This window comes from Rhinatrema bivittatum, chromosome 2 (genome assembly GCF_901001135.1).
Source record: "Rhinatrema bivittatum chromosome 2, aRhiBiv1.1, whole genome shotgun sequence".
Classification (NCBI taxonomy): domain Eukaryota; kingdom Metazoa; phylum Chordata; class Amphibia; order Gymnophiona; family Rhinatrematidae; genus Rhinatrema; species Rhinatrema bivittatum.
In genome coordinates this window covers 343,284,742-343,309,230 of record NC_042616.1, presented here as the reverse complement: position 1 = coordinate 343,309,230, position 24,489 = coordinate 343,284,742, and the positions used below count along the sequence as shown (strand labels likewise).

Sequence of the window (24,489 nt, the reverse complement as noted above, 5' to 3'; positions counted from 1 at the left end):
GCCTACTAGGAATCGCAGGAATCTGCGATGTGACGGAGTAATTGAAATATGTGTTTTGGCATCCTGGAGGTCTTGAGAGCAGAGCCAGTCTTCCCTTTGGAGAAGGGGAAGAAGAGAACCGAAGGTCACCATCTTGAACTTTACTCTTTGTAGGTATTTGTTTAAGGTGCGAAGATCCAGTATTGGGCGAACACCACCTGACTTTTTTGGTATCAGGAAATACCGGGAATAGATCCCCTGCCCCTGTTGGGAGAGGGGCACTGGTTCTATTGCTAGAGACTGGAGGAGGAGGGAGGCCTCCTGCTCCAGGAGTGACGAGTGGTCGGATGTTCCCCAATTCTGCCGAGTTGGGGAATCCGGTGGAACAGAGAGAAAGTTGAGGTGGTAACCTTGGGTTATTACAGCGAGTACCCACTGATCTGTGGTGACTTGTATGCCATGGTTTGGAGAAGTGGCACAACCGGCCTCCGGGAATGGTCGGAAGCGGAGGCTGGGTACTGCTGTCTAGGAAGGAGTCAAAAGCCAGACGCTGGACCTGGCTGGGGGACTGACTGTGACTTCTGTATTCGAGGTTGCTTGGATTGGCCTTTTTGGTAAGGCTTAGAAGCTCGAGCCCTGGATGCTGGGGATTAGAATCTCCTTTGCCGGTAGAAATGGTCTCTTGGAGTCTCTCCTAAAGATCTTTTGGAAGAGGACGAGAGATCAGAAGAGGCAGTAAGGAGAGCTGGCGTAGAGTCTCCTGGTGGTCCTTGAGCTGCACCACTGCTTCTTGAATCTTTTCTCTGAAAAGATTGTCCCCAGCACAGGGCAAGTCAGCTAACCTGTCCTGTACTTCTAAGGTCTGAAGACTTTAGCCAGGCCCATCTTCTCGCACTAATTCCTGCTGCCGAAACTCTGGAGGCGGTGTCGAAGATGTCATATGCCGACTGTACTTCGTGTTTGCCAGCATCTAGACCCTTTTGTGCTAGGGCATGAAGTTGGTTCTGGAATTGCAGAGGTAAGGCTTCAGCATATTCCTGAATCTTCATAAACAGGGCCCTATTGTACTGGGTCATGTTTAATTGATGATAAGCAATGCGAGAGATGAGCATTGACCCATGAAATACTCGCCTTCCAAACGCATCCAGAAATTTCTGTTCCTTTCCTGGGGGAATGGAAGAGTGGGGTTTGGAGCATCGTGCCCTCTTCTGGGCTGACTCCACAACTACTGAATGATGATCTAGTTGAGCTCTCTGGAAGCCAGGGGCTGGCTGTACTAGATAGGTGGCATCTGCCTTACGGTTGACAGGTGCCACAGAGCCAGGGTGCTTCCAATTTCTCTTTAAAAGGTTCAAGAGGATGTCATGAATAGGGATAGACATGATTTCCTTAGGAGCATCGAGAAATTGGAGAGGTTCTAACATCTAATGCCTAGAGTCCTCTTCGGTCTGAAGTTGGAATGGAACTGTTTCAGACATTTCTTTAACAAAGTTGATAAAGGACAAGTCCTCTGGAGGGGAACGCTTCCTTTCATCAGGAGGAGAGGGCTGTGAAGGCAGATAATCTGCATCCTGAGACGAATCATTGGTCCAGGGATTGTATGGCTCATCACCAGCTCCCATATGTTCATCAGAAGGGAGTAACTGTGTTATTCTGGAAGGTTCGGGCCTAGGATTCGAAGGCATCGATGGGGGATCGACGGTGACATCGATGGATGTGTTGGTGGTAGCACTCCGGAGGGCGGAATGGAGTTTGGTGATTGTTCTTCTTCCGATGACAAGGATATCAGTGAGGAAGGAATCGGGGCCATTGGTTCCCTCAGATGCACCAGTGGAAGGGCACCGATTAACTTATCCATTCTTGCCAATAGCGGTGCAAGCGCCATGGGTATCAGATCGGTGGCCGGAGCAGGAACCGGTACCGGCATCGATGGAGGTTTGAACCCCTGGAGTGCTTTACCAATGGCCTCTTGGATCATCTGATCCAATTCCTCACGAAACCTCGGGCATGGATACCCGGTTCCGGAGTAGGAAGCAGCACTGGCATAGCCGGAGGGTCCACCGGTGAAGGTGGAATCGCGGATCCCGACACCTGTCCAGGTGGGGAACGCCTCGGTGACCCAGAGACAGAAAAGGATAGGGCCTTTTTTTGTTCGGGACTTCTTTGTCGGTGGCTCAGTTGATGTCGATCCTGAGGGCGTACCTGTATTGGTGGCGTGAGCTTTTCGATGGCGGTGTCGATGTTTTTCTCGATATTCTCCTCTGTCTTTCTCCTGAGAAGGAACAGAGGGGGGGTTGACACCTGCAGAGTCGTTGAAGCCGGTTGGGCAGCAGCGGTTTCCCGGTGCTGGCTCGAAGTAGACTGCTTCAGACGATGTCGTCAAAGCTATTGATTGAGTCAGTGTTTTTGTCTGAAAGAGAAGTCCCATCTTCTCCAGCCTAGCCTTGCGACCCTTTGGTGTCATTTGGGCACATTTGGTGCAAGTAAGGACATCATGATTGGACCCCAAACACATCACACAGACCGTGTGAGAGTCAGTGATGGACATCGTTCGAGTGCAGTCAGGGCACTGACGGAAACCCAACGCCATGCTCTCAACAAAATTTAGCCATGGTGCGGTTGATGGCCGGTAAGCCGCGAGGGAAAAACTCGACAGGAATCGACCGCAAGTAGGTAAAAAACTTAATATTCGACTGCGGAGCAAAGATATCGATAAGGGGACCCCTGTGGGGTAAATTGTTTTTGAAATTTTGATGAAGTTACGTGAGGAAAAATTCCTGTCGGGAATCTCTGAAGAGCTCCTTAACCCGCGTGGTTACTGCTGCGCGGAAAAAAGAAGACTGAAGGGGGACCCCTGCTGGCTGCAGGGTTAGTGCTATGCTGGGCATGCCCAGTAGGTGCCAGTCAAAGTTCTAGAAACTTTGACAAAAGTGTTCAGTGATTGGGCTCCATCCTGATGATGTCACCCATATGTGAGGACTACCATCCTGCTTGTCCTGTGAGAAATATTTTTTCCCTGTTATGAGGTTTTTTGGTTTTTTTTGTAGCTTGAGAGAAAAGGATAAAAGAAATGATACAAAAATATTGCTTTCATACCATATTTATTTGATGTATAGGACTGCAGCTGGTTCTGTTTTTAGAATTAAGCTATGTAAGGTAAATGAATATTTGATAACTTTGAGGTGCTTTAATTCAAAAACATTTAGCAGGATAACTGAGGAGTTATCTGGCTAAATTAAAATTTGGGCACTTATCTGGTCAAATGCTAGCTGGATAATAAGCTAGCCCGATAATTTAGGGGCATTCCAGGGGCATAATGGGAGGAGTTGAGTTAACCTGATTGTTACCTGGCTAACTCATCTGGCTAACTCTGGTTGGCCAATACACCTGTCCTAAAGTTAGCTGCTGAATATGTAGTTTAAGATAGCTGCGTAATGGCTGAATATGACTTCTTCATATTTAATTTATTTTATGCTTATTTTAACTTTGGTTTTAATTATTTATGGATTTAATGCTTATGTTTTGATATTTTTCTACAAATTTATGGATGTATAATTTGTAAACTGCCTAGATTTGTGGATAGAGTGGTAAATTAATATTTGAAATACATATACACACATCCTGATTCAGATAGAAGTCTGGTGTCAGCTTGGAGTACCCTGATGCATATATACAGTTGTCTGGTCACAGAAGTTAACATTTCCAGTTGAGTTCGTTAAGACTTGGAGAAAAATCTAAAACAGAAGCATTAGCGAATTACCGCATAACTTTAGCACAATATAAAAAGCTAATTGAGACAACCAAAAAAGACTATTTTAGAAAGAAGATCCACAAATACTGTAAAAACTATAAGGAATTATTTAATTTAGTGGCTAAGTTAACCTGTGTTTCAAAACAAACAGGGGAAGGACTTAAAGAGGAACGATGTAATGAACTAGCAGAATTCTTTAAGGAAAAACTTTGATGACAATACACAACAGACAATTAGTCTTGACACAAAAGAAATTCCTATATGGAACAGTTTTGACGATATTTCTGAAATGGAAACTGAATCCTGGCTGAAAACTATGAATCCGGCAAGCCACCCCTTAGACTCCATTGGTGTAGCAGATTTAAAATTAATCACGGACGTGGCAGTACCAATACTCACAAAAATTATTAATACATGCTTAAAAGAGGGAAGTCTTCCAACCATTTTGAAAGGCGCAATTGTGCGCCCCCTCCTTAAGAAGAAAAATTTAGACCCATCTATTTTGAACAATTATCGTCCTGTCTCTAATCTTTCTTTTGCGGCAAAGATGGTAGAAAAAGCAGTCTTAAAACAATTAACATTCCACCTGGAATCTAATGACATTTTATACCCATCACAATTTGGTTTTAGACAGCATTTTAGCACTGAAACATTGCTTTTATCTCTGTCAGACAGGGTTTTAAGAGGAATGGATCATGGGAAAGCATATCTGCTCATTCTTTTAGATTTGTCCGCAGCCTTCGATACCGTTAATCATAAAATTTTAACTAGGAGGCTAGTAGAAATAGGAATTTAGGGAAACATTTTAGAGTGGTTCGAATCTTTCTTAACGAACCGTTATTTTCAAGTTCAACTGAAAAATACACGCTCCAAGAAAATTAACCTTGATACGGGGGTTCCCCAGGGCTCCTCATTGTCGGCCCCGTTGTTCAACATTTACATGTAACCAGTCTGTAGGCTATTATCTGGCCTTGGATTAACATATTTTTTATATGCAGACGACATTCAAATCCTGTTGCCAATTGAAAAGTCGGTAGAAGATACCTACCAGTATATAGGAAAACTATCAAACAGTTACTTAACCAGATGAGGCTTGTTCTCAATGCCGAAAAGACAGAGATTATTTTGTTGGAAAGAAAGATCTCACCAAGAGATATAAAACAGATATTCTTACATGATAATATCACCCTTCAATTTTCAGAATGTATCAGGCACTTAGGAGTGATAATCGATCCAGAATTCACATTTAAAAAACACATTGCAACAAAGGTAAAGGAGGGATATGTGAAGCTGTTGACGCTCAGAAGACTGAAACCATTATTAGACACAAATGATTTTCGTACAGTTTTGCAGGCACTTGTGTTTGGTAGCCTTGATTATTGCAATTCACTTGTTAGGTTTGCCAGCATCTACAATTCGTCCCTTGCAGGTACTACAGAATGTGGCAGCCAGAATTTTAACAGGGACTAGAAATAATGAGCACATTACACCAGTCTTGCCTAAACTGCACTGGCTACCGATCGAATACAGAGTCAAGTTTAAGGCTATGTGTATATTGCATAAATTGATTTTCGCAGAACAGGTAGACTGGCTAAATGATTCAATAAAGTTGCATGTTCCCCAGAGAAATTTGCGTTCAGCTAATAAGGGCCTCTTAACTCTACCAAATGTCCAGTCAGCCCACCTGAATCAGGTGGGGGATAGAGCACTGTACTTAGCGGGCCCGGGAATATGGAATTCTTTGCCAGTAACCTTGAGATTAGAGCCAAACCTAAAAAAGTTCAAATGAGAGCTTAAGACCTGGTTTTTTAGTAAGGCTTATACGAGTTAAATTTAAGAAATCTCAGATCGCCTGTAATGAGTTTAAGCCATTAGCTCTGGTCTCTCGCTTAGTTTTATATGGAAAGCAACTGTAGATGAAATTGCTTTTTAGTTTTAGTTGAGATTGTATTAATATGCATTTTAATTAATTTTAAGTAGGATAGGATTGCTAAATGTTCTACCTGTAGGATTCTATATATTGAACTGTTGGTGTTTTTAGGTATGTTATAATCTTAATTAGGAAATTTTATTTATTTACTATGTATTTTAAGAAGCTAATAATGTATTTTTTAGGTATTAAGAAAATGTTTTTTAACCTGTTGTGAACCGTTTCAATGGATCCTGAGCGACGGTATACAAAAAATGCTAAATAAATAAAAAAAAAACTGACAGAATACTTATTCTATCTTGAATTATGTAACCTTAAAGCTATAAACATTATTCTTGAGTTAGAAATGTGATTATGAATGGTGCTTCAAATATTGCTTCCTCTAATTTAGGGGTTTGTGAACTTGGAGCACAGTCCAGTCACCTGTCTTCCTGCTAAGTGGGGTATATTACAGGCAGATCCTTTTCTAGATAGGTTGGTGGATTGACTGTAAGACAAGGAAGGGAAGAGAATTCCTACCATACACATTGAAAAAATCCCTAAATCAGGAACTTTCACTTTTAGTGCTTGCAGAAAAGCTGTTTTGAAGCTCCATTGATATTTTCCATTTTGAAATGAATCACATGTCTGGCTGTGTCAGTTGTAGGCAACTCGCATTTGAATTAAGGCATACATTTAGGTTCTTATAGAATAGGGTCTTTTTGTAGGATTAGATGGTAGTCTACAGGGATACTTAGGGATCAATATTCAGTAAGCCGAGTAATTAATTACCTGGGTAACTTTAACCATATATTCAGCGGAACAAGTCTCCCACTGAATATACTTGATTAAAGGTACCTGGATAAAATTATCCAATAAACTTGCTGCTGATCAAATCACCGAATAATGGTTTTTAAAAAATGATTATGCCCCTAGACCTAGGAGCTACTAAGCCTCTCTATCCTAAACCTCCAGAAGCAAAGAACAATAGCAGCTGAGCTGGTCCCCCCTGTTCCTGACCCCCCTGTTCATTATACCTGCAAAGGTATAATGAACAAACCTGACCCCCCAGAGGATTAAAAATGGTAGCGGGTCGAGGGTTCCTTTCCCCTCTAGTCCCTGGAAGAATAGAAATGTAGTCAGATGAGGGACACTTCGTTCCCACCCCCCGCCTGATCCCCAGGGCATAAAAATGGTAGTGGGCCAAACAGGTCTCCTCCTCCTGCCGTCAAATCCACACCCCCCCCCCCCAAAACCGGCCATTCCCCCCTCCCCCCAACCCCAAAAAATGCCAGTAAAAGCCAGTGGGAGAAGAGGCACTTTTCTCCTTCTGCTAGCCTGAATAATAAATGCTGATATATCAGAGAGCTGTACCGGCGTTTAATATCGAAATACTCACTTCATTGGCTGCTGATAGGTCAATTCATTAACAGCTGTCCCGAACTTAGCCAGATAAACCCATTTCAATATAGACCTCTTAATGCATTGAGATAGGGAAGACTTTTCAAAACTAATCTACATGCTTTGTACATAAATTGAAAAATTCCTTTAGTGTTAACATTTAGTATCATAAATTAGCTGCTTGTTGTTTTTTTTTTTTGTTGTTTTTTTTTTATATTAGTACCAGGCAACCTGCTTAAACACAATTGGTTAGCTGAAATTCCAGCATAATCCTGCTTGTTTTACTGCTTGTGAGTGCACAGAATTTCTTGTTCACAAGCTTTTATATATCTTTAAAGCTTGATACTATTGAGCAGCAGCCTGGGATCTTATTGCTATGAATCAGGAGAGCCACATCCACATACCCTATTGGCAGACATGCTGGGAGTTCACTGTCCATGTTGCAGTATGTGTGAATTTAATTTGCCAAAAAAAATCATATTTTAACATCTCTTCAGTTGCCATCATGTTTCACATTGCTTTTTAATTTTCTAAGCTGAGCTGCAAATACTAACCTCTGTAATCACTGATCATTGATTTTCTAACTGATAATATATTACATTTTTTTTGTTCTCTTCACAGATGATCATATGGTTGGAGAAAACACTTGATAAAATCATCAGTATTTTCATCATATTTTTACTAGTTATTGGAACCCTTCTACTAGCCCTCCTCCTTACTGCAAAGGTATAATGAACAAACCTTTTATATAAAGAAAATATCTTTACATCTGCCTTTTTCTTAAAAGCATGCAAGATCTATTGATAGTGCGCCAAACTGGAGCCTGTAAGTGTTCCTGATAGGTACCAATACATGCTAATAACACATATAGTGCAGGCAGTTTCAACATTCAGTTTATGGCAGTTTGCAGATTTTTCAACCTTTGCTATTGAAGATCACATGATTGGCTCCAGTGAAATTTTTTGAGCTATAGTGGGTTGCCATAGATTCCCTTCCCTCAGAAAATCCATAGATTGCTGTAAATATATAAACGCTAATACTGTAGAGTTGTGAAACCTTTTCTGAATTCAAGTGCCATAAAGTGCCAAATAACTAGAATTACTTGGTTGATGGATGCCAGTACCAGTGTCCATGGTCCTTTATTAGTTTGAGCTTGTGTTGCTTGACTACAAGTCGAACTGGATCTCCAGACAAGGGAGAGGTCAGCTTCTGGTTGAGCTCCTTGGTCTGACGATTTTACCCCGACAAGCATGCCTCCTATGAAGAAGGGTAGGGTGCGAGTAGAAACCTTCATACCCACCGTACCTACCCCTTCCCAACCTACAATTGAGGGGTTTTTCACGCCAACAAATGTTTCTACCCCGGGAAAGGAGTCCTTGGAGGAGCCGACTACAGGACAAGGTCAGGCCCTCATGGACGAACAAGCTTCGCTAAGCCCGGGAGCATCTGAGACACCCTCTCCTCCGTGCCAATGCAAACTTCCGGAGCAGAATTGAGAGTTGCGGCAGTTGCAGGCTGATGGGGGATCGATGGTGGAGTCTGGTACCGGAGGTATGGCAGCGGACATTTTTTCCTCACCCGCGGGGGCCTCAGCAAGCAGCACAGGAGCTGTGATTACTGGAGATGCAGGAAAAATCGTTCATGCCCGAGCGGAGTATTCAACAAGCAGGAGAGGAGAGAGGACACGGCAGACGAATACTTGCGGATAGAAGACGTCTGTCGGTAAAGTGGTGTAAGACAGCGTCTAGCCATGCCAAACTTATCCAGACCAAGTGTGATTACTCTTGATTCCATATGGAATGCGCTCGTTGTGCTAGAAAAGTATATTTCCTCTTTAGTTACTGTGGTAAATAATACACAGCAGTCGATTCAGACTATGGAACCACGGATAAAGACCCAAGAGAATAAGATGAATGGTATGACTGAGCAAATAACATCTATAAAGGAAGTACAAACAAAAATGATTCAAGGGGAAGATATAGCTGCAAAAAGAATTGAAAATTTGGAAAACAAGCTGAGGTACTTGAACCTTAGTTTTAAATTTTCCTTCTATTAAACTGGTTCTGATTAGAGATCAATTTAAAAAATACCTAGTTGAAATTCTATCAGTGCCTGCAGATGCGATACCACCAGTTTCCAAAATATTCTTTGCTGTAACACCAAGAAATATGAATGATTTACCTCCACCTTTGCAAGCTCAAGATTTGGAAAGTGACCTTACCGCTTTTTTTGGAAACTTCAATGGAAAATCAAATAGAATTCCGAGGAACGTTACTAGCGTCTTTCATATTTCCAACAGATAGAGACATGATACCTAGATCTGCTTTATTCTTCAATTTTCCGTCCTTTGGTTTATCCCTGTTGCTTGTAAACCGATGTGATATGCATATGAATGTCAGTATATAAAAGTTCTAAATAAATAAATAAATGATATTAAGTTTATTCTTACAAAATAGGAATATGCAATTTTTCGGACAAAAAGTCTGGATATATCCAGATTTGACCAGAGAGACACAGGTGCGGAGGAAACCTTTCCTTGGTATGAGTCCGGAGGTTAAACAAATAGTGGAAAATTTAATATTAGATATCCATGTAAATGTATATTAAAACTAGAGAATAATAAATATATTTTCTTTGAACCAGTTAAATTAAGGCAATTGTTGGATAATCGCTTGGTGGAGGCCAGCATTACCTAACTATCAGGTGCTATAATTAGGATAAGAAATATTAGCCTCCCTAGTTCTTTGAAGACTTTTTTCTAAAGATGTTTTTGTCCTGATAAAGTCTTGGGTCTCCATATTACCTTATGATTTTACTTGCAGAAAAAGTTTGCAGATTGTGACGTGTTAAAACGGTAAAAAAAAAATTGTATTTTCTTTTCTTTAAGCTATATATACCTTAATTGATGTGATGTGAGTTTATATGCTCTGTGATACTTTTCTGTTTTGTAAAAATTGAAAAAGTGGATAAATAAAGAATTGGAAAAAAAAAAAAGAACTGGTTCTCCAAGGGACAAGCAGGATGGGAGTCCTCACACATCATCAATGGAGCCCGGCACAGAAAGCTTCTGTCAAAGTTTCTCTAATAATAGGTCTAGAGTTGGCAACTTTGGACACACACATTAGGGATTCTGTTTACTATCAATCACTCATGTATTGGTTTAAAAAAAAAAAACTGAGGTCAGTTTTCAGCTGCTGGATAATCATCCAGCTCACTTACAGGTAAATTTTGAAAGGAGCGTGCATGTGCCCATAAACATGCATATTGGGCATGCGAGCAAAAATACTTAATTTTATATATTGTGTGCAAGTACACGCATCATTTAAAATATCCCTACTGCGCTTGTGTGGAGCCTTTATGCGTGTACTCAAGTGACGAGGGGGAGAGGAAGAGAAAGAAAGAGAGACTCTTTTAGAGAGATAATCTGACACTCTTTATATCTCCCACTGTAAGAGGGGCAATTTCAACTCTGAGGGTTTTGAGGGGAGAGGGGGAGAACCGTTGCACCATAGGCAGATCACATACCGCCCCTGCCAAAATCCACCCTGAGTTTAAAGTGACCCTCTTACAGTGGGAGATATACAGAGCATCATATTGTCTCTCTGAAAGAGAACCCCCCCTCTCTCCCCCTCCCCCTTAGTCCGGTGTTCAGGATCCCTCTGGCCCAAGATCTCCAGACTTGCACCTCATCAAGACCAGTAGTAAATGTACGTAGGTAACATGATGCACATTCCCATGGTCTGTGACCATAACGTACGTTCTGATTTTATCTAGTATCTAGTCCTTTATAACAAAAGGGCAGTTCTTTGCGATCAAGATTGCCACCCTTTTATTATTGAATCCAGAATGAGATAACTTGCCCCACCTATCCTGTTTGTAACTTCTAATGCTCAGAGACAGAGAGGTGAGTTTCTTGCAAATAAGCAATTGACACACCTAGCTTCTTCAAATTAATGAGCAAGCGTTGTTTAATAAGTATTAATTCCCCGAACATTCAGATTTCATCAAAAACTGAAGACTCCAGCTGCATCTCCTGCTTCTGAGAATGCTGTCTTCTCACTAAACATTGAAAAAACATAAATATACAGATGGTTAAGGAATGATTCTTACATGGCATTAGTTCATGAAAAATTAATCCATCCTTGATTCATTTAGGTGTCTAGGTCTATCTATCAGATAGATTTGTTACATATATAAAAAATGTAGCTCAGTGTTTCATCATGTTTTAATCAGTGTGGGTAGTGTGATCCATAGTCATGAACAGATTTGGCATATTGGATAGCCAAAATATGCAAATCATAATTTACAATTGACCGATTTGATGCAATTATAGTTCATTAACCTCTAAAGTGTCCTAAAAAGCTATGTATCAAGGACTAGATATTTCCTGTTACATGACTATATTTTTCATTAATTACAATTGTACAGTATTTTACTGTTTCCCAATACAAGAGAACAGTAAATTAATGCAAATTGTAATACAGCACGATTAAGGCTTGAGAAGTTAAAGTTTCTAATCTAAAACATGAAGTGCATTGAGTCTAAGGCAAACTTATAACCTACCAAAGATAAACTTAGTAAAGGGATTTGCCTACATCTTCAATGATATGGACTGAACAGGCCTGTACAGTGCAAAACTATAGGAACAGGCTTAGAACACAATCTGAATAGATTTATGTGAATGGTATTGTACCTTTTTTGCCTATCTCAGCTTCTTTAATTTTCAAGAGTAAATATCACAAGATTCTGTAATGAAACATATAGATCCTTTGACATTTATTCTTTTAAGACAAGGAGTCTTGAGAAAGCTTTGGATGTAGCAGTGTAACAGACATGTTCTAGAAAGGATGCTGATGTTTGCAGTTGAGGTGCATGGATGGGATTTATTTATGAAAGGTTAAAAAAACAGATTGCAAAGATTTCACATTTTACATCACTTCACTTTTCTGAGCTTTTTGCAAAAGCCTGGTCCTAAATTTAAAAAAAAATGGTGATTTATAGTATAGTAGCAACGAAGTATCTGTCTTGTCTACAACTTTTTCAGGTAGATGGCCTGCTTTCTGCATTGACTATTAATGTAGTACAATACATACGAACTGGTGGCTTTTATTTGGTAAATGAGATAATAAAATTTATTAGAGGCATTTGTTCAATGGAAAAGTACAGAGAGAGCTCCAGGAGGCATTGCTAGGTCTTGAAACTGTTTCTGAAATTGTCTCACATTTAGATTACAAAAAGACAAATGTATCTTTGTAGTTTTAGATATCACATGAAGAGCTGTAAAAAATGCATGTCTTCAAGGTTAGATAGGATTCCCAGGCCATGGAATGCTAATGTTAGCAAATGTCTTCACCTTGTAATCTTAAATCAAAGAACTGTTTGTAATTAAATCCCGGACAAAACGTGTATTTGTGAAGTCAATTGGATACCTGATTAAGGCGGACTCTGCAACTTTGAGAGCAGACTTTCTTGTGCGCATAAAAATAAAGGCTTTTAATTCTGAGAAACATAGTCTCTGTTGTTGTGTCCTTGATATAACTTTTTACATTACATAAACTTAAGTGCACTTTTAAAATTCTGTGTGCCATTGCTATGTGGCTTTGTGCATATATTATATGGAAGAGTTTCCTCAAATGACAAATAATATTTCATCCAAAGCAGTGATGTAATTTTTCTCTTGAGTCAAAAATTAGTGACATCTTATTTTGTACCATGCCACAGGTGCATCAGGAAAGTGTACATATTATTGAAGTCACAAGCAACTTAATAAATGAGACAGTGTCCAAGCATCCTGAGTGGGCAAGGTAGGCATGCTGAAATTTTGCTCATGTTAAAACTGTGGGGCTAAAACTACTAGAAATTGGAATGGTTAGATGAGGGGATTTTTATATTAAACTTTAAATCAAAGAAATAACACAATTTTTTTAAATTTAAATTTTATTAACATTTTCACAAAGACGTACAATGTCATAATGCACTAATTATCACAATGAGCACTCAAGAGTGAAGCAATTCCACACATAAACTGCCTTCAGAGAAAGTACAGAATCATTATATAAATCTTGAATAGACCCTCCATACCACCACAGTCCCATCACTCTCGATCATATGAAAGATCAAGCTCAAGCCTTTCTGCTGAAATGCTGTAAAACCAGCAGTGTCCATGTCTGGTTTGAAGTCTAAGTTACCCCGAATGGGCAGAAAAGGGGAGTAATGCACTGAAGTTCCAAACCAACGGGAAAGTTGACTCCAGGCCCACTGATAGGGGCAAATAGAGGGTGTTTTGTGATCTGAGATGAGAGTTGAGTGGACTGAGCATGTAGAATATAACATAGGTCCAGGAGTGCTCCTAGCGCCTGTTCTTCATGAATATTCACGTAGAGAGATTCATCGAGCAGCCAGTCTTGAACAATATGTAACAGACTAGCCAAAGAATAAGACTCCAAATTGGGAAGACCCATGCCGCCACTTTGGTTTTAGTCAGGGTAGTGGTATTCTTGGTTTTTTCTTGTTCCAAATAAACTGCCTCAGCAAGGAGTCCAATGTCCGCTGGTCTTTAGCTTTAAATGGAAATGGAAGGTGTTGAAAAACATAAAGCCACTTTGGGAGTAGGACCATCTTATTTATGCGCCCTGCTACCGAGAGCAGCAGATCTTGCCACGGTTGTAATTTAGCATGAGACACCTCCATTAATGTGGACACATTAAGCTCATATAGACCTTGAAGATCTAAGGTAATTTGTAACCCCCCAAGTATTTAAGGGAACCATCAGCTGGTTTCAGAAGGAATTTTTCTTGACACTGGATTAATATTGAATGTGGAAATGCCAAGGCTTCTGACTTTTCAATGTTTAGTTTAAACCGGAAAAAGTCCCAAATTTTTCAAACACCATCAGTGAGGTAAAGGACTGAACTGGGTCAGTTAAAAAGACTAAAAGGTCATCTGCAAAGGCTGCATAATTGAATGCTGATCCTCCCAGCACTTTCCCTTTAATAAGCGAAGATGCTTGGATACTAATCAGTAGGGGCTTCAGGGCTAGTAAAAATAAGAGGGGATAAGGGGCATCCCTTGTCGTGTGCCTTTGGTAATAGAAAACCTCTCTGATTGTGTTCCATTGGCCAATATCACTGCCTCTGGGGAGGCATACAGTAAGTGGACAGCTGTAAGAAAGCACCATCAAAACCCATATAGGTTAAAATATAAAACAAGTATTGCCTCTCAACCCTGTTGAATGACTTTTTGGTGACAAAACTGACTACCAGAAAAGGCTGGCTTCTGCATTGACAAAGACTGATATCTATCAGCATGGATCGTATATTTGTCAGCGCAGAATGCTTGTTTACAAATCCTACCTGACGTGGACCTATAAGGGAAGGTAATATATCGGCCAGCTGATCTGCCAAAATTTAGATAATTTCTGATCTCCATTAAGTAATGAAATTGGTCTATTGGAGGAAGGAGACCACAAATTCCGGGCTGGTTTGATTATTATTGCTAGATTAGTATGTAAGGGAAACTGCCCTGAGTGATTAAGGCGTTAAACATAGAACATAATGGACCTGCAACTAAGTCTCTTGAAGTGTTTTAAAAAAAAATTCTGAACTATACCCACCGGGACCCGGAGTCTTAAACCTCTTAGCTTGTTGCATACTAGCTGTGATCTCTGCACATTAAATAGTTATTTAAATGTTGTGATTGTTCTGCCATATGTTTAGGAAGATTAGCATATCACTGAAGGCTTTAAAGTTAGATTCATTCCAGCTATCGGAGGAGTATAATTTAGCATAATAACTTTTAAAGCAGCGTAGAATCCCTTCAGTAGAAGTAGTTAGGCTACCTGAATCAGTTCTTATTGATGAAATATATTTAGAACCTTTGCTAGTTCTATATAAATTAGCCATCAGATTCCTGTTTTATTACCGTACCTATACAGTTGAAGTTGGCAATATAATAAATTATTGGAAGCTCTCTGATGGAGAAGGGAATTTAACTGTACCTGAATTGCCATATACATGTCCTTGTTACATGGAGTATTTTCGTGCCATAATTTAGTTGTAGCCTTCCGCAGTTGCAATTCCAATTGTAACACCTGTCTGTCAAGGGCTCGCCTCCTATGAGAGACATACGCAATGATGTCCCCACGCAGCACTGTTTTAGCCCTATACCAAAACAGAGTCAGTTTCGACAAGTGCTCTTCATTTTGGAGTGCAGAATCTATCCACTTAAGTCTCAAGTACTCCTGAAAGGATGCATCATTAGCCAATTTTTACATAAGTGATCCTCTGAGCGATAGGCGAAGTTTACGCCAACTGGGGCGTGGTCAGAGATCACGATTTCTTCAATTTGTGCTTTGTCTTAGGGAAAAGGTCATGACTGATTAAGAACATGCCATGCTGGGTCAGACAAGGGTCCATCAAGCCCAACATCCTGTTTCCAACAGAGGCCAAACCAGGCCTCAAGAACCTGGCAAGTACCCAAACACCAAGAAGATCCCAAGCTACTGATGCCAGTAAAAGCAGAGGCCATTCCCTAAGTCAACTTGATTAATAGCAGTTGATGGATTTCACCTCCAAGAACTTAGCCAAACCTTTTTTAAACCCAGCTACACTTAACCACATCCTCTGGCAACAAATTCCAGAGCTTAATTGTGCGGTGAGTGAGAGAGAATTTTCTCCGATTGATCTTAAATGTGCTACGTGCTAACTTCATGGGGTGCCCCTTAGTCCTTCTATTATCTGAAAGTGTAAATAACCGCTTCACATCTACTCGCTCAAAACCTCTCATGATCTTAAAGACCTCTATCATATCCCCCTTCGGCCGTCTCTTCTCCAAGCTGAACAGCCCTAACCTCTTCAGCCTTTCATCCTAGGGGAGCTGTTCCATCCCCGTTATCATTTTGGTTGCCCTTCTCTGTACCTTCTCCATTGCAACTGTATCTTTTTTGAGATGCGGTGACCAGAATTGAACACAGTATTCAAGGTGGGATCTCACCATGGAGCGATACAGAGGCATTATGACATTTTCTGTTTTATTAACCATTCCCTTCCTAATAATTCACAACATTCTGTTTGCTTTTTTGACTTTTGCAGCACACTGAGCCAATGATTTCAAAGTATTATCCACTATGATGCCTAGATCTTTTTCCTGGGTGGTAGCTCCTAATATGGAACCTAACATCATGTAACTACAGCATGGATTATTTTTCACAACATGCAACACCTTGCACTTGTCTACATTAAATTTCATCTGCCATTTGGATGCCCAATCTTCCAGTCTTGCAAGGTCCTCCTGTAATGTATCACAATTCGCTTGTGATTTTACTACTCTGAATAGTTTTGTATCATCCACAAATTTGATAACCTCGCTCGTCGTATTCCTTTCCAGATCATTTATAAATATATTGAACAGCACCGGTCCAAGTACAGATCCATGAGGCACTCCACTGTTTACCCTTTTCTACTGAGAAAATTGACCATTTAATCCTACTCTCTGTTTCCTGTCTTTTAACCAGTTTGTAATCCACGAAAGGACATCGCCTCCTATCCCATGACTTTTAGTTTTCTTAGAAGCCTCTCATGAGGGACTTTGAAATGCCTTCTTAAAATCCAAATATACTACATCTGCTGGTTCACTTTTATCCACGTTTATTAACTCTTTCAAACAAATGAAGCAGATTTGTTAGACAAGACTTCCCTTGGGTAAATCCATGTTGACTGTGTTCCATTGAACTATGTCTTTCTATATGCTCTGTGATTTTGTTCTTTAGAATAGTTTCTACTGTTTTTCCCGGCACTGAAGTCAGGCTCACTGGTCTATAGTTTCTCAGATCTCCCCTCGAGCCCTTTTTAAATATTGGGGTTATATTGACCACCCACCAGCCTTCAGGTAGTTTATAGTTTATTATTTTTTATATACAGACATTTCGGGGTTCCATTGTATCTGTTAACAATAAATAAATTAAAAAATAAAATCACAGTCAAAAAACACAGCTAAACAATTAATACTAAAATACTAAAATTGGAATAACATCAGTTTCAACAATATGAATAAACTTTAAAATTCAATAAAATATATAAATAGACTAAGATGAAACTACATTAATATACACTAGAATCATCATAGAATGAGCCTTTACATTCTAGCTAAAACGAAGCATTAAAGTTCGAGCTGCTATCTAAGTAAGCACATTTGAAAAGCCAGGTTTTTAACTCTGCTTTAAATTTTTTAATATCGTCCTGGAGTCTCAGTTCTACTGGTAAGGAGTTCCACAATTTTCGGCCTGCGACTGATACCGCTCTTTCTCTGACTTCAGTCAAGTGTGCAGATTTTACATTGGGGATTGTCAGCATGCCCTTGTTCGCTGATCTCCAATTTCTTTGAGGTACATGTAACCGGATTGTGCTGTTCAGCCATTCTGTTTGATCAGCATAAAGTATTTTATGTATTCTGCATACAGTTTTGTATTGGGAACGATACGTGATCTGTAACCAATGTAATGAGATTAGAGGTGTTATATGATCGTGCTTTCTACTGCCCATCAAAATTCTTCAGCAGCGTTCTGTAATGGTCGGATTGTAGATGCTGGAAGACCTAAAAGTAATGTATTGCAATAGTCTACATTGGATAAAATAAGTGCTTGTAAAACAGTCCTAAAATCATTTCTTCCCACAACGGTTTCAATTTGCGTAATGTAAGAAGCTTGCAGTATCCGTCTTTTACTTTTGCTGCAATATGTTTTTTAAAACTGAGCTCTGTATCTATTGTGATACCCAGGTCCCGCAGGTATGTAATGCGTGAAATTTTCAAGTTATTTTCAAGCGTTAATGGGGGGAATTGTATCATGTTCTGATTTTCTTTCTAATAACATTATTTCTGTTTTTTCCATATTTAAAACTAACTTCAAATGAGAAAATAGTTGTTTTAGTACATTGATATAAATAGTGATAACTTTTAAGTGCTTTTTCTATTGTCATCAGTAGGGACAAGGAACTGTATATCATCTATGTAAATGTAAAAGTTTAGCCCTAAACCTGCCAGTAGGTGACATACAGGTAGCAGATATATATTAACAGAGTTGCTGAAAGGGCAGATCCTTGGGGAACCCTTGTTTCAAGTGGGATCTTCTTGGAAGTAGTATTTTTAATTTTTACTTGAAAAAAGCGTTGCTGAAGAAATGATAGAAACGAGTTTAAAACCGTTCCCTTTACAATGGATGATTTTAATGATAGGTTAAAAATTTTAACTAATAGATCAGAAATTTTATTTTTTATTCCTTCAGTACCCTAGGATGCATACCATCTGGTCCAGGTGATTTGCTACTCTTTAGTTTGTCAATTTGGCCTACTTACATCTTCCAGGTCACAGTGATTTTGTTCAGTTCATCTGACTCATCACCTTTGAAAACCATCTCCAGAACAGGTATCTCTCCAACATCCTCATTAGTAAACACGGAAGCAAAGAATTCATTTAGTCTTTCTGCAATGTCTTTATCTTCCCTAAGAGCCCCTTTAATCCCTTGGTGATCTAACGGTCCAGCCAACTCCCTCACAGGTTTCTTGCTTCGGATATATTTTAAAAAGTTTTTATTATGAGTTTTTGACTCTACGGCCAACTTCATTTCAAATTATCTCTTTGCCTGTCTTTTGACTTGACAAAGCTTATGCTTTTTCCTATTTTCTTCAGATGGATCCTTCTTCCAATTTTTGATGGGTGTTTTTTGGCTAAAATATCCTCTTTCTCCTCACCTTTTAACCATGCCGGTAATCGTTTTGCGTTCCTTCCACCTTTCTTAATGCGACGAAAACATCTGGACTGCACATCTAGGATTGTATTTTTAACCAATGTCCATGCCTGTTGAATACTTTTAACCTTTGCAGCTGCACCTTTCAGTTTTTGGTTTATTTTTTTTTTACTATTTTTCTCATTTTATCAAAGTTTTGCTTTTGAAAGTTTAGCACGAGAGCTGTGGATTTGCTTACTGTCCCCCTTCTAGTCATTCAAATTTGATCATATTATGATCACTATTGCCAAGCGGCCCCATCACCGTTACCTCTCTCACCAAATCCTGTGCTCCACTGAGAATTAGATCTAAAGTGCTCCCTCTCTTGTCGGTTCCTGAACCATTTGCTCCATAAAGCTGTCATTTATTCCATCCAGGAACTTTATCTCTCTAGCATGTCCCGATGATACATTTTCCCAGTCAATATTGGGATAAGTGAAATCTCCCATTATTACCGCACTACCAATTTGGTTAGCTTCCCTAATTTCTCTTAGCATTTCACTGTCCGTCTCATGATCTTGACCAGGTGGACGGTAGTATACTCCTTTCTCTATAGTCTTCCCCAACACACAAGGAATTTCTACCCATAAAGATTTGATTGTGCATTTAGTCTCATGCAGGTTGTTTATCCTGTTGGACTCTGCCATCCCGGACATAAAGCGCCACACCGCCTCCTGGGTGCCCCTTTCTGTCATTGTGATATAATTTGTACCCCGGTATAGCACTGTCCCATTGGTTGTCCTCCTTCCACCATGTCTCTGAGATGCCAATTAAGTCCATGTCATCATTCACTGCTATACATTCTAAGTCTCTCATCTTACTTTTTAAACTTCTGGCATTAGCATACAAACATAATAAACTCTTGCCTCTTATTTTCACCATTTTTCTTTGTCTACAAATGAGTGAAAACAGGCTGCTATTTCTCTGGGATGCTGGGTTACATTCTCTTTATGCCTAGTAATACAATGCATCCTTTCTGTTTTGATGTGACTATGGTTTTCTTTGACAAGGATTAGGTTGCAAATATCCATCATTATGTGAATAATGTCTTACTGATCTTCATGATCCGAAACTCCCAGAATCTTAATGTTAATCTCTTCCTCCTGATTTCCATATCTTCTTGTTTGTCTTGAACTTTACACACACTTTTTCCAAGGGAGTTAATTATCTTGAAGAAGTCAGCTGTGTTATCCATCTGCTTACCAATGTGAGCCTCTTTCTTTGATATCCTTTATATCATTTTGCATGGTAGCAATTGTGTTTGCTACTTCCATGCACATAAGTTTAATTTCCTAGATCAACGCCTCCAAATCTGCTTTTGTTATCAGGGCATCAGATCCAAAGCAGATGTGGGCAGAGTTTACAGGACCTGTCTTCACCATTTCTTCTTGGCCACTATCAGTTGTAGAGGATGTCCTGCTAAATTTCACTAAGGCAACAATGTAATATTTCTTTATAGCTGTCACTAGCACGCCATGTAGCTTGAGGGCACCCTCCTGTTTCAGGCAGAAGCCCCAAAGTAGACCCACTGGAAATTTAGGGCAGAGGAATTAAAGATACTATAACCAGAGTTTGAAGAATGTAGAGGCAAATGCTTCTTAACCAACTATCTAAATAATCATATAGCAAACTGAAACTGCATCCCATTATGAGGGTCTCAGAGGTGGCCAGAGGAATCAAAATTGATAAAAAGCCCTTTTAAAGGTGTATGAGACACTCTTCCCCACCATTCTCATCAACCAAGTCTAGTGTCGTTTACTGGACACAGAAGCTAAAAGTAAAATTCCTTCCCCCACAGTAAACACCTCCAAGTTTTACGGTATCTGTTACTCAGGCATTCACGATTTCTTCTTTGTTCTGCATCGTTGTTGGATTCAGGGCAAGGCATGCTGGATGTGCTGGAGATTCCTTCTCTGATCGAGCAGCCATGCTTCTAAGGAACTTTGGCCACTTAGGCCTCTATTTCACCACATGATGGCAGTGTTGGGAGTGTACTAATTGCAGGCTTCTCAGTGGCAGAGATGCAAACCACCAATTTCAGACCTGGCTTTGTTCTGCTTCAGTGAGATGCAGCAGCCCGCATTCGCATCATAGCAGCTCCTTCAGCATGTTTACTCTGTTTGTTCCTGTTGGAACAAAAAGGCCCACAAGGAAAGATCGACTGAAGAGAATTTTAACAAGTATGGGATTCTTTTGTAAAATAATTGAAAGTACTGTTACTGGTAAAAGAAAGTCTGCTTTCTGAAAAGGGAAAAAATAATTTTGAGAAGGGAGGGAAACTCAGGTGCTAAGCTGCCATCTTGAGCTTGACATGCTAGTGCCCGTACTTTAAATTTAAAAATAAAATATAATTTTCATTTAATGTGAAAAACTATGCAAATGTGCCATAGAATTTTCTAACATTTACTGGAGAATCTGTCCCTGAGCTGCCACAGGAAATGATGTTATGTGCTATTATCTAACTGTGCACGAGAATGATCCATTAGGATAGCATGAGGGTTCAGCCTTATGTATCTTTGAATTGCTGCCAGCCTGCTGAAAAAAGAATATGCTTGTTTCAAAATGCACTTATAGTGGTTTTCTCCTGCTCTTTGCCCTGTCAGCTATTTGTGAAATAGTATTTTGAGACCTCCTTGATCACTGTACTAATTACTTCTGGTTTTTTTGTTGCTTTTATTAGTTGGCTTCCTGAAGCACAAGTGGTCCAGAAAGCCCTCAATTCAGCTGCTGATAATGTCTATCAGTATGGACGAGAATGGATAACACACAAGGTGAGGCCTGAAAGTTTTTGCTGCGTCATTCTGTTTTTTGGCATGTTCATTTGAGTTGGTATCAATTTCTTCCTTACAAGTGATTTTTCAAAAGGTGTTACCCATGTTAATGTAACTACTATCATAGCAATTTTCGAAAGCTATTTACGCGTGTAAAATGCACTCATGCAAGCAAATTCTATGGATAATTCAATGGCATATATTGTAGCAATTTTCAAAAGCCCATTTACTCAAGCGAAACCCAGTTTTACGCTTGAATATGCTTTTTAAAATCAGGCCCTTAGTTTTTAATAATAAGCAGCATAACATATATTGCAAGGTGAAAGGTATACATTACATAGTAAGAATTGCTCTGCAAGTACATTAACCTAAACTGAGCAGGTACGATTCAATTGGTAACTGACAGCGTCATGCTTATCATAAATTACTGATAAAGACCAATTGGCCCATAAGAACATAAGAAATGCCATACTGGGTTGGACAAAGGTCCATCGAGCCCAGTATACTGTTTCCAACGGAGGCCAGTACAACTTGCAAGTACCCAGCAGATTTCACAAAGTAGATCTAGTTTACCTGGCTAATATTGTTTTATGGACTTTTTGTCCAGGAATGTGTCCAAAGATCTTTTAAACCCTTTTAAACTTTGTCAAGCCAGAACAGTCCAGAGAAGTGGGTTATGCTCATCAACCAGCAGATGGAAACAGAGAAAAAAAAGGTTGGCTGACTTCACCACTTATAGGCATCCGTGCTGACCTCAGCCAGCCTGTAGGAATGTGCAGAAGAAAAAAAACTTTTTTCCATTTGTTTCGTGGGGACCTAGACTCATAAGTTTCATAACAAAAAGAACAAATTTATTTTTATGCTCTTTGTTTTTTCGTTTACTATTAAAATCAGTGGGAGAAGCAATGTAACATGTTTTGGGTTCCAGAATTGGTGTTTTCACATCAGTTCACATGAAACTTGAGGGAAGAAATTATCAGAAGGGGGAAAGAATCTCAAGGTATCTAGACTGTGGCAAAGAGGCACCAAAATTGTGCCATGAATAGCCTAAGGCTCTGTAAATGGGCAGAGGGGTACCAGGATTGGCAGGAGTTGTCCATGGCATTGTCAGAGGAGCAAAGAAAAAAGATAGTGGGGGAAGAACACCCCAAGGCTCTAAAAGAGGGAACCAGCAACTGTGGCAAGAACCCTTGATGGCAGTACCACAGGCAAAGCGGCACAAAAAATGGCATCCGTATCCTAAGGCACCATGAAGGGAAAACAAAACAGAAAAGGTGGCAGGAAAAGCCGCAAGGTAGTGATAAAGGGACCAGGCAGCACAGAGTGGCATCAAGGCATCATAGCAACTTGAGAGGTACAAAGCAGTCCACCAGAGTGGCAGGGACTCCTCAAGACACAAGGTCTGGGGTATTAACAGCAAGGCACAGTGGCAGAAAGAACCCCAAGGGATAAATTCTGGGCATGGCAGAAGGATAAGTGGCCGAAAGATCCCCAAGCAAGGCAGAGTGGTATTGGAGATGCAGTTAATCTGTGGAAGCACATTTGCCAATTGTCAGATTAAGTACAAGAAAATGAACTGTGATGAGTATCATTTTCTTGAAACAAGCTTTTATTACATTCCCTGTTTGAACTTAAGTTGTTTAATGGAATTTTGATTTTGTTGTGAAATGGGCTGTCTGAAACAGTTATCACATTAAGAATATGTAAATGGTTCTCCTCTGTTTTCTGTTTTGCTGGTATTTCTTCCTTCAGACTGAGGGATTTTGTGGATAATCCACCACAGTATAATCAACAAAAAAACAGGGTGAGAGAACCAGGCTGGGACTGTGGACGGGTAGAAGAAAAAGAGGAACTTTAGAACAGATGCTGAGGTAGTAGTAACCTGTATCCTTTTGTCTTTTTTTTTCATATTTTTATTCTGGGGACAAAGTGCCTCAGTGCAACCAAGAAACAAACCGGGTGGGAAAACCAGGCTGGAATCATTGTAGAGGGATTAGAACAAAATAAGCAGCTGAACAATATGTGGAGGGGGAGGAGAATTTGTTTTTAAATGTTTTTTCTTTCCTGGGACAATATAACTTAGTACAACCAAGAAGCAAACAGCAACCAACGTGGAGGCACAAAAACTCCCATGCTCATACATAACCATGGCAGGCTGGCAAAGTATTAAATGTCATGCCCTTGTGGTGGTATATGGGGCATGGTAACAGACAGACCAGTAACAGATCTCTGTGGTAGTATCAGGGGCATGACACTCTGGCTGAGTGGCAGCAAAGTCCTTCAAGGTACTTTCAGTCCTCTTGGCACTCGCATGGAAAAACTAGAAACTTGGGCAAAAGTAGGTTGCATTTCACAAAGATCGGCTTTTTTTTATATATCATTTTTATTAAGTGAAAAGCAACACAACAGTGCACCCAATGTTGGACAAGATAGAAATAACTACATCTTCAAAAACAGTACATGGAGCCGATGACAATAAAATGATTCAATTCTAATTTCCACCAGGTTATTTATTTATTTATTTTTTTATTACAAGCACAGTCATACGCAAACACTCATTCAGGCACCCCATTCACACATATACAACCCATCAACTACCCACCATATTTCTCAGCAGATACTACCAAAGACAGGAAAAAAAACTGGATATGTTAAATGTAACCATTAATGCATTTTCAGTATAGATTCCCTAGCCCTAAGGGTAACCCCTTAGATGACATAAGGTTTTTTTTCCTGCTATGTCCTTGTGTCACGACAGTTCCAAAGAGGCATGGCGCTTCCTTGCCATTGTCCATGCTCCAGAAGACAGAAGTTTGTCGTTATGCCAGCAAGTCAAAACCTCCCTTTTTGCCATTGTCAGCGAAGTGACTAAGAATCAGTGTCCTCTATTAGGCAATTT

At 39.8% G+C, this 24,489-nt stretch overlaps 1 protein-coding gene across 1 annotated transcript in view; it reads left to right on the top strand.

Annotated features, from left to right (window-relative positions):
* The window catches only part of TMEM245 (transmembrane protein 245), a 442,721-nt gene that overhangs the window by 151,719 nt on the left and 266,513 nt on the right, over positions 1-24,489 (top strand). Inside the window, 3 exon segments of the mRNA XM_029589853.1 lie at positions 7,662-7,766; positions 12,762-12,844; positions 21,500-21,590. Coding sequence (XP_029445713.1) covers positions 7,662-7,766; positions 12,762-12,844; positions 21,500-21,590 — 279 coding nt within the window.